We start from the raw sequence: 10,948 nt of genomic DNA, 5'->3' as shown, positions 1-10,948 counted from the left end.
ATATATATATATATATATATATATATATATATATATATATATATATATATATATATACACATATACACACAATAATCAAACTAATAGTCCTTTCTTAATTTGTTCTGAATCCTGTGTGTTTCACCCACCCATCAGGTCGCTGATGGTCTCTGAGCCCTGGCTGTGCTCCCTCCTCTCTGTCTCCAGTGCGGCCTGCAGGCTGATGCATTCCTTCTCCAGGCTCAGCTTGCTGCGCTCCAGCAGGCAGCATTTGTCCTGCAGCTCGCGCGCGTTGGCCTCCAGCTGCTGCAGCTGCTTGCTGTTGTCCGTCTGGGCTTTGCGGAGCCTCGTCGCCGCCTCAGACTCTGCCCGCAGCAATGTGTTGGCTTCCTCCAGCTGATGGAGACAACAATGGAAAAAATGTCTGAAGATCAGTCAGATCAGTTTTTATTACTGGTTACTCATCTCTTTTCCATTTAAGAGTAACAGTATGTCCTGAGTCCTGTTACAGACCAACTTTCCTTGCAAACACTTCACTGGAAAAAAGACAAACAGGCTCAGTGCTGTTTATAATGCACAGTTTCGTACTCCTTGTTGAAAGATATGTGGGTTTGGTTGTTTGTTTCTGTTTGTCAGTAGGATTACGGGAAAACTACTGGCCTAATTTTAATCAAACTAGGGAAGGGTGGGCCAAGGAAGATGTTTGGGCCAAACATTAAATTTTGGAACGGAACTGAATTACAGGGCAGATACACAAATTATTTTTCACTTTCGTTAACATCATGAGATAGAGCATCTGAATAGCAGAACAGTTGGTGGCTTTTTAGACATTCAGTGACTGACCTGTTTCTGCAGGTGAATGTTCTTCTCATTTGAAATGTGGGAATTCTGGTTTCTCCTCTTCATGTCATCCAGCTGGTCTCGAAGGCTGTTGACTGCACAACACACAAGAACACAGTCCAATTTTTCATGATAATTCTCTTCTTCTTCTTCAGAATTTGATAACAGTTGATCCTCAATGCACCAAGCTTCTTATATATACTGTATTACTACAATATTCAAGTATTAATCCTTTGTTTAATTTTTAAATGAATGAGGAGTTGGACATTTACATCAAACTGTGATGAGTATTATTGTGCATATTATACAGTATCCACAAAGGAAGGACAAGTTAACTGTAGAGCAAAGTAAGAGTGGGCCTGCAGACTTGTGCTCCTCTGGTGAGCATGTTTCCACACTGCTTAAGAAGTCTATTTGACCAGGTGATGGCAGTAATGTCCACATTATATCAGTCTGTAAACTTCCATTAAAACTCTTCTAATTCAAATTAAAAGCTTAACAAGAGGGATTTAGTAAATTCATAGAGGAAGCTGTCAGTTCATATTAACCGTATTAAACCTCTAGGATCATTTGGGGGTTTTGTGTTGACTTGATAGTTTCTGAAAATTGTGAACACACTTCATTACACATCATATCAGCTGCCATTTATTAAACAAACTTTTGCAGTGTCTCACTCTGCAGGTGAAACAAAACTGTTTTATCATACAACAGGCTAATGAATATTAGCATCTTCTTGTCTTAATATAATCTAATAATGCAACAAAGTAGATGAAAGGGCTCATATAAGAAGAAATCTGATCACTTCAGATTAATGTATCTTGTCATGAATATACAGAATCTACAATATGTGTGGGATGTCTCATGTCACCTTCGTTCTCCAGGCAGCGCTTCCTGTCAGCCTCGCTCTCGGCCTTGCGGTGGCTCTCCAGGCTCTTGTGCTGCAGCAGCGCTTTCTCCCTCTCTAGCTGCCTCAGACTCGACTCCAGATTCTTTCTGCTGCTCACCTAGAATCAATCATTAAACACTTTGTTCAACACGTCTGATAGGGCTGTTTCCACGGTGCTGTGATTCCATAACTGGCTTTATGGGAAATGATTCCTGGGAATCCAATCGGGGCTCGACACAAATCTGATCCCAATAGACATTTTAATGCGGTCATTAGAATTCAACAAGCGCTCCGGCTGAACCTCACGGGATGCGACACATTGGCATTCATCTGAAACATGGTCAAGTGAAAAGTGAGAAATCATTGCTCTGACTTAAATACAGCTTTTAGGAAAGGCCATAAAAATGGGTGAAATAGATGGAGCTGTTGCAATCCCAGAGGGGAAACCGGGTCATTGCACCGGCAAATATCAAAAGTAGGACAGAGCCAAAAATATGCAAGTGATCTCCAACACTAACAGGTGTCTGACTGTGTCTGCACTGTTGTTTTAGGAGGATTATCTTACCTCTTCCTCAAGTTCTTTGGAGATTTTGTCTAGACGGCTGGTGGCAGCTCTGCAAAAAGAAAACAAGACATCGTTTACACGCTGCTGTTCACTGTGCTCACTGTGTCAGCCAGTGGTGCAACATGAAGAAAAGCTACTACTGTCAAGTAACGTTAGTACAGCTCCTGTACCTGTGTTTTTGTTCCAGATCACTTCTGACCTGCTTCTCATTATTCAGCTGCACCTCCAGGTGGCGCAATTTCTTCTGCAGTGCTGCTGACTGTAGAGAGAAACAAAAGTTTAAGAGCTGTTTTCAACTTTTACTGCATGTCATCCATCTTTTCTGTGACTTAACTGTGTGTTACACAATGAAGCAATTAACATAACTGACACTCTCAGGGCTGTGTGACCTTTAAACCAGCATCAACTCAAAATTTTGGCCACCTGGGGGAAGCACAACAAGCCGTAAACACAGCACTGATGTACCATCACCTTTTCAGTTGCTATGGTGAACTTGTTAGTAAACAGTAATTAATTTACACACACACACAAATATAAGTCCACTGTTTACTCTTTTTTTAACTCTGTTTCAGTCTCCACCCCTGAGTGAAAGATCTGGCTCTTTTGTTGTTATGTTCACCAGCTAGTTTATGTTTAGGTTGCGTAAAGTGAGTCCTCAGAGTTTTTTATGCCACTGATGAGAGTTGTGAGACTGAACCAAAGAAGTTACGACTGAGAAACCAAAACAATGAGCTAAAGGAGGCTTAAGTGCTCCATGCAGCTGAGGAGTACATCAGAATTGGGATATAACTCTCTGCGTTCCTCACTACAAGCGGCTCTTTACATTGTTATGTACAAAGTCATCTAGCCAAAGGTTATTATACCAGATTTTAGGTTTTGACTTGAACAAGAAATACAAGCTCTTTTAAACTTCTCACGATGAAAGGTTTCTAGACATTACAGATGAAAACCATTAAAAGAACAGTGTGTAGGATTTAGTGGCATCTAGCAGTGAGGACTGCAGATTGTAACCAGCTGAAACTTCAAGTTAGAATCCCGACAGTGTTCATTGTTCAGGAGTTTTTTAGTGGGGATGTAACGATCCATCGATCTGGATTGATATGTCAATTAAATGATCAAGAATCCAATGTCATCGATGCAAAGTGAAAACATTCATCCATTTCATCATCTTTAGGATATGCTTTTTTTTTGAAAGTCTAATATAATGGATAATGTTATTTACTCTGGATTAAATCAGCAGTGAGAAAATATTTTGGAGACTATACAAGTCAATGGACAGAGCACATGGTATATATAAACAGCGCCGTTACGAGATACAACATGACGTAAGGTTACCTGTCTGGATGGCCATCTCCGCTAACTTCTCACTACACCCACATTAGCTGCTGTTTCTTCAATGTTTGGCTGAATAAACATGCATGCAGGCTGAAATTCAACCGAACTGTTCTGTTGGGAGATGCAGTGACTATAACAAATGGTGAGTCAGAAAAATAATAACTTTACATGTAATCTGTTAAGCTATGAGTAGAGGGGGAAAGTCTGCTAGCTGCTAGGCTAATTTATGCAATGTAAACATGCTTAAGCTAATCATGGGTGACTAGAAAAAAAACAAACAATTGTTTTGTCCATGAACCTTGACAGTTATTACTGAGCTGAATTTGATACTTTTGTTAAATGCTGTTGTTTCATGGCTGTTTGGAAAAGTTTGCCTTCAAGGCTTTAAGCCAGATAGTCCTGAAGTTTTATGAAACAGATTGGGTTTGGGTTTAAATGAAAAGATTTCTTCTAGAAAGGCCCTGAAGATTAACTTATTCCATGTACTGTTTTTTGTGTTAGTGGAGTCAGTTTAAAGTAAACTTTACTATACTTAAGTGGTTACAATTATTTACATTATTTATGTATTGTTTTTATCTTTTATGGCCAAAAGCACAAAAAAATGGGTGGCAGCGTCTTCCGTAACAGATTGTGTTAAATGGGCATATAATATCATCTCATATCGATGGCAGGCCCTTAAATCCCATCAAATAGAAATTGCATTGTGGCAGAATTCGTAATATCTGCGAATATAGTATTGTTGTCCAAAGAATCGATATAATATTGATATTTACACTGTAATTTTTAGTGGGAGTCGAATTATCCGCAGAGGTCTCGCCCTCTTTAAAACAAACTGACGAAGTGAGCCAGTTAAACCACTAAAAGAAGCAGTTTCACATTAAAAAAAATTAGTGTTTTTACGACACTGCTCAGTGCAGAGGGGCTGCCACAAAAACATGAATATTAAATGGCCCTTTCTAGGGCCAGTGTTTGGTTTGTCCGTTCTGGGCTACTGTAGAAACACAGCGGTGCAACATGGCAGACTGTGGATGATGTCCCTCTATAGATATTAACGTCTCATTCTAAGGTAACAAAAACACAAAAATTCGAATTTTTTAGGTGATTATACACTGAAGAATAGAATATTTTTTGCTAATCTTATAAAGCTGAAAACTTTGAGAGTGAATTAAAATGTTTGAGTCCCATACATCATATTATTAACAAAGCCAGTTTTGCAGTGACAGTGTATCGACAAGGGATGTTAAATTGAAAATAAAACATGGGCCTTTGTGTTCTTCCAAAGTGGTAGTTCATTGATTAGACTGCTCAGTCAGGACTGAAGTCAATAAGAGATTAGCTTTTAAGTCAACCACTAACACTAATAGCTGCTTAAGTATTTCTGTGTGACTAAGAACACTGAAATTCCAACAAAGTACAAATAAATCATGGGTTTAGAAATATAAATCCTTTTCTGACTCATTTCCATCCTAATCCTTAACCTCTTATGGTGTGAAGCTGGATTGATCACAATGTCAACAGGCCTGTGTGGTCATGTAAACTGACATCTGGCTTATTCATTTCCTGAGAAGCTTGGGACAGATGATGTTACTGGAGTTGCTCAAGGTGCAGTTGCTGTGCGTGGACGTGAAAGAACCCACCTCTCCTTTCGAATTATCGTGAGCCACCGAGATATTGTTGGAAGCGTTTAGTAACCTGAAGAGAGGCAACGGACAAATCAACACTAAGTCAAGATCACAGCCAAGAACAAATCTCTCTGAGTGCTGAGGTCCCTGAAATTACACAATACGGCTAAAAAAAAACCCAGATGACTTACTGGTCTTCTTTGAAGTAAGTGAAACCAACAAAGGGTAACTGGTTTCCAACAAAGGCTTTAGGTGTGGGGAAAGTTTCTACATCGCCTTTGTCGTCTTCAATCTCATCAAAGTTACTGGTGTCTATGTCACTGCTCAGCTCTGGGACCACAGGGGCAACCGCTGAGGAGAGAGAGAGAGAGGAGGGAAAAGCAAGTGTGAATTGCTGGAAAAAGGAAGTCCTGTGTAAACAAAACTCTGAGTTTCAGACTAATAAATCATTCGTCTTGTACTCCGATACAGCAGCTGTTGTAAATAATTCTAGTTCTGACTTTGAGTGAGGTTAAAGTTTTGTCTGATTTGCTCAGGTGAAGCTGCTTGATGAGCTGTGGTGATACTAACAGTCTCTGATGGTGTCGAAGGTCCACTGGTCGTTCTTGAAGAAAGGGTGCCGCTTGATTTCCTCCACGCCATTTCTGCCCAATCGCACCTCCCTCAAAACAAAGAGAGTGAATGAGTTGTAGAGCGATGTCTAAATGTACCTTTGTGCTCTGTAGCAAAAGGCAAACATGACCATATGATACATATTCTTTTCTGAGAGTCTTTAGAAGTGAACAAATTAAAGCCAGAGCAAAATACACTTAATTTCCTTTGGCCTAAAGCACCACAAACTAAACCGGAGCTATACATATGTTTGCTGTGTACAGCATCAACATGTTATGTAATGTCTGAGTATCGCTCTAGATGAAAAGTAACCCCGTGCTCCCTGCTGGCGTCACCGCCATCAACACCTTCAAAATGTGAGAGACTGTATCTCTTTCTACCTGTCAGTCAGGAAGGCACAGATGATATTCCTGGCATCTTTGGAGATCTCCACATCATCGGGGAAGTTGAGGGAGTTTTTGTGGTCCATGATCTTACTGTAGGTTCCCACCAGAGAGTCGGCGTAGAATGGCGTGTCACCTAACAGCAATTACAACAAGTTAGCTACAATAAACTGCACTGGAATATTGGAATAGACGGTTGTTTAACATACTGAGATGATTGTAACATGACATTATAAGTGCAAGCCTAGAATTACCATCCCTTAAAATGCAAACATACTGACTCTGGTTTTGTAAAATTCCGTTAAATTTACTGACCGACAAGCATCTCGAAGATGAAGACCCCTACAGACCACCAGTCACACTCTCTCCCATAATACCCATCTCCCCCCTGGGATTTCAGCACCTCCGGAGAGATGTAGTCTGGAGTCCCGACAGCTGTATCACAGTGCACCATGCCAGTCTGCAACACAAATCCAGGAAGCAATATTCTTCAAAATCTTACAAGTACTGTATGTTTCGATATAATAACCCTTGATATGTTTTTCTGTTTTGGTGTGAGTTGCTAAGCGTTGAAAGTATCAGCTGTAGAGATGTCTGCCTTCTCTCCAATATAATGGAACTAGATGGCAGGTCCAAAAACAAAATCTGGAAAACTCAACAGCAATGTCTCTTTCTAGAAATCATGACCCAGTTACTCAAGATAATCCACAGACCTTGTTGTGAGCAGTTTCATGTAGGAACTATTTTCTTTCTACTGAACTACAACTGCCAATGATATCACCATGCACAAGAAGGCATGGATCTACTGCTAGCTCACCTAGCACCACTGAACAAGCTAATGTTTACATGGTTCTAGCACTAACACAAGCCTCTCGTCTATGAGTAGATGCACGCAGTGGGCGATTTGTTTATTTTTATCACGGGGACGCCTCTGTGTGTGCCCATCTAGTTTCATTATATTCAAGAGTAGGCAGACATCTCCACAGCCAGTATCTCCAACACTCAGCAACTCACACCAACCAATCAGATAAACAGCGTAACAGGTGGGAGGAAAAATATGTGTTTTTAATTTGGGGTTTATTGTTCCTTAAAGACAATAGATACATATAAATCTAAAAGTACCAGTTTATGAGATGTGTCAGGAGAAAACACAGCCTGCTCTCTAACTGAGAAACCCTTCAGTCCAAAATCTCAAATGTACAACTGAATACTATGAGGGCTGATTTAAGTTCTTAGACAATTTTTGTTCTTGAAATAAATTTCGGGCCCTGACTCTTGTTGACTCCTGTTACTCATGCCATATATGGCACATTTTATATGGAGAACTTCAACAAGTTTGATACACACAGGATGAGAATTCAAGAACCTATCATCACAGTTCACCATCAAGCAGCATTATCATGTACTAACAGTTCAATAGATTTATGGGACCAGCCAATGTCTATAAACTTGTGATCGCAGCTCAACAGCACTGTGTTATCTGCATTCCTTGCCTGTAATATGAGGTAAAAATGTATTCATGTCACAGTAAAAGAAACAAACTGGTGGCAGAGCAACTTCTCAGAAACACAGCATGCAGCTGTACTGAATTTCAATGCTGGGATACAACTCACAGAATCCATCTTCATGCATGTGCCAAAGTCGGCTAGTTTGAGGTGTCCGTGTCTGTCCAGCAGCATGTTGTCCGGCTTGACGTCCCGATGGATGAAGCCCATGGAGTGGATGGCATCCAGGGCCATCACCACCTCTGCTGTGTAGAACTTGGCCCATTTCTCCGGCACGTCGTAGGTGCTGGTGAGGTTGACCAGGTCACCTCCCGGCATGTACTCCATCACCATGTAGAGGTAGTGCTCATCTTGGAAGGCACAGCACAACTGAAGGACCCAAAAACAAGCTCTGATTACTGAAGGTGGCTATAGTATGACAATTAGCACCAATTTATTTGCCATAGCTGTATGGATTTTTGTGAGATTGCTACGTTATTTGAATAATAAATGAACATAAAGGATGTCCTGTAAAATGTAACAATCGGTATGAAAATATAACTGTAAAAGCACTAGAAAAAATAATGAGAAGCTGAGTAGTAAATAATAGTCATACCTGTACAACCCAGGGACTGTTGGCAAAGGCCATGATGTCCCTCTCTTCCCAGAAGAAAGCTGAGTCAGAGCGCTTGAGCATCTCAAACTTGCTCAATAGTTTCATGGCGTAGACCTTCTGAGAGGCTTTATGTCGGACCTGAATGACGGTGAAACCCAGTTAATCAGAGTTAAGATTTTATCACTCAACAGAAGCCTTGTCAGTGACAGCTGAAAATGAAAACCAATACTCACTAGCTGGACTTCACCGAATGCCCCTCGACCAATGACTTTAACTCTGTCAAAGTCTTCAGACTTCATCTGGAGGTCTCGAGTCTGTCCTATGACTTTCTCATCTGAGTATGAAGAGAGTTAAGAATCCCGTTAATAATGTTGTGAATTTAGTAACAGATATCTATCATCTTCCGCTCCCACATCCTCACTGGCACACAAACACTACTTACATCTGTTTAAGAAGGTTTCGATGTTTTTGTTCTTGCGTAGTGCAGGGTAGTCCAAGTCTAAGACCAAGGCATTGATGGAGTCCTACACAGAGAAAGAGAGAGAACCATTAACCAACTGTAATGACTGACAGAAACGACACTGATGAAGCAGTTAGAATGGGTCACATCACTATCACGCATGTACTGTATATATTGGACAATTAACAGTTTGAAGCAGGACCTTGTGTGTCCATCTTTCACCTCTGAGTGACATCACATAAAGAGTGAAACTATGTCGTGCTGCACTAAGAGGAAAAACATTAGTTCAGATTGTGTGTTATCACCCCAGCTGCTCTTTTTGCTTTTTCCAAGTACACGGTAAACACAAGTTACAACACATTCTTGGCATAGACGAGTGTGTTGATCGTAAAAGATTACGTCATACTGCAAGTCATTGTGTTGCAATTAAAACACGACAACTTCTCGGTGACAAACCATGAGGTGTTTCTTCCATTCATCTGCATTCATTTACACACAAGAGGGGCTGTATGAGATGGTGTAATTGTCAAAAATATTTACTGTTAGATTCCAATCATTTAGTCTAAATCCTGGACAAAATGTATTAATAATTCTGCATCGTGAACATCTGATGACATCTGATCACCCAGCTACGGAGGAAATGTGTCATGCCCTCTGTGTCATACTTGACTTTGACGCTTCATGACCACAACACTGAGCAAAACACGAAGCAAAACCAACTGGCACACACATATTCTACCCAATAAAGGCAGTGGAGTGCAGCACTGACAGGGCCTCAAACAGCAGCAGGCCTACAGTCAAACTTAACATGACTCAAGACTGAATGCATTTCTAAGGAGAGTTTATTTTCTGTATATTTTCTCACCACTGCACAGAACAATAACAGTTACACATCACTGCCAGACCCAGTGAGTCTGAATAAAACAAACAGCACTGCCCCAGCGTTTCATTCAACAGTGATCAACTTGACGGACTGAATACATAAACAGCAACTACACGCAAAGGAAATTGTTTTAACTAATGGCTTTGTTCCTCAAGAGAGAGAGAGAGGGAGAGACAGAGACAGAGAGAGACAGAGACAGACAGACAGACAGACAGACAGACAGACAGAAGCAGGATGACTCATTTCTTCATCAGAAGCAACCTACTTGATTATGTCAATGTCAAGTGAGATTCATCTGCTGACAAACGATGAACACTGTTTCTGTGACCGTTTGAAAGCAGTCTGTCTCAGGAAGATGAAGTCACCTCCGCACTGTGTGTAGCCACTGCATTAAAAACCACACTCATAGCTCTCAAAGAACTTCCCACATGTTTAACACAAGAAATTGCCAAGAAACATGACAGCATGACGTTATTAATCAACACATCAGCTTGTGAAATAATTCCCTGAATAGCAAAAGAACGCTTTCTATATCTGAGCTAAACATTTGTGATTATAGTGACTATAATAAAGAGTTGTATGTGTGTAAATCAAGTCTGTAATAAAGGGTTAATTTCATTCAAGCCTGTTAGTTTACATATGATCTGTCCACTTTAAGAAGATAAAATATACTTCAGGAAAACTGTTCAACTATACCAACTATCCAATACAGCAAATTCTCGGTCCACCTGCATTTTAAAGGTAACTATTTGCCAATATGCAAATTTCCCCGCTGTGGGATGAATACAGGATTATCTTATCTTATCTCATCGCATCTTTTCCTGATGCCAGTATTTGCATTAGGATCTCAGGTATCATATTGTGGCACCCCACAGTAGACATAATGTAGTCAAAGAATAACTGAGAAAAAATAAATGAACTCAGTAACAAATAATATTGTGAATTCATTACTGAATAAGTCCAAGACATATTTTATTGAAATCCTCGATGAACACAAGAGACATGAACTTGAAGAAGATGATGATGTTATAGCATGGTATGTGTGAATCTCCCAGTAGAGTTAGCTCAAGTTAGTACATACACATACTACAAACATAGTAGTTTATTGACTGATTGGGAACCACTTTCACAACAGCAAAACTATATAAAAAAATCCATACACAAACTCTGACACAACTCGTGCAGTTTAGTGCGAGTCTCATTTATTCTGTCATATACCTATATATATATATATATATATATATATATATATATATATATATATACATATATACATATATATA

General features: G+C 40.0%; 1 protein-coding gene across 2 annotated transcripts in view; it reads right to left on the bottom strand.

Moving 5' to 3' along the window:
* Positions 1 to 10,948, bottom strand: part of rock2a (rho-associated, coiled-coil containing protein kinase 2a) — a 43,180-nt gene that overhangs the window by 15,087 nt on the left and 17,145 nt on the right. For both annotated transcript variants that reach the window (XM_050061272.1, XM_050061273.1), the window contains exons 2-15: positions 8,765 to 8,846; positions 8,556 to 8,656; positions 8,323 to 8,460; positions 7,836 to 8,096; positions 6,538 to 6,682; positions 6,220 to 6,358; positions 5,798 to 5,889; positions 5,419 to 5,578; positions 5,243 to 5,297; positions 2,441 to 2,529; positions 2,271 to 2,319; positions 1,688 to 1,823; positions 823 to 914; positions 129 to 375 (exon numbers count right to left, since the gene is read on the bottom strand). In XM_050061272.1, the coding sequence (XP_049917229.1) occupies positions 129 to 375; positions 823 to 914; positions 1,688 to 1,823; positions 2,271 to 2,319; positions 2,441 to 2,529; positions 5,243 to 5,297; positions 5,419 to 5,578; positions 5,798 to 5,889; positions 6,220 to 6,358; positions 6,538 to 6,682; positions 7,836 to 8,096; positions 8,323 to 8,460; positions 8,556 to 8,656; positions 8,765 to 8,846 (1,786 nt within the window). The remainder of the gene's footprint in view (positions 1 to 128; positions 376 to 822; positions 915 to 1,687; positions 1,824 to 2,270; positions 2,320 to 2,440; positions 2,530 to 5,242; positions 5,298 to 5,418; positions 5,579 to 5,797; positions 5,890 to 6,219; positions 6,359 to 6,537; positions 6,683 to 7,835; positions 8,097 to 8,322; positions 8,461 to 8,555; positions 8,657 to 8,764; positions 8,847 to 10,948) is intronic.

This window comes from Epinephelus moara, chromosome 14 (genome assembly GCF_006386435.1).
Source record: "Epinephelus moara isolate mb chromosome 14, YSFRI_EMoa_1.0, whole genome shotgun sequence".
In the NCBI taxonomy this organism is placed as follows: domain Eukaryota; kingdom Metazoa; phylum Chordata; class Actinopteri; order Perciformes; family Serranidae; genus Epinephelus; species Epinephelus moara.
Note: the sequence above shows the minus strand (reverse complement) of the source record. Positions and strands in the feature narration are given on the sequence as shown.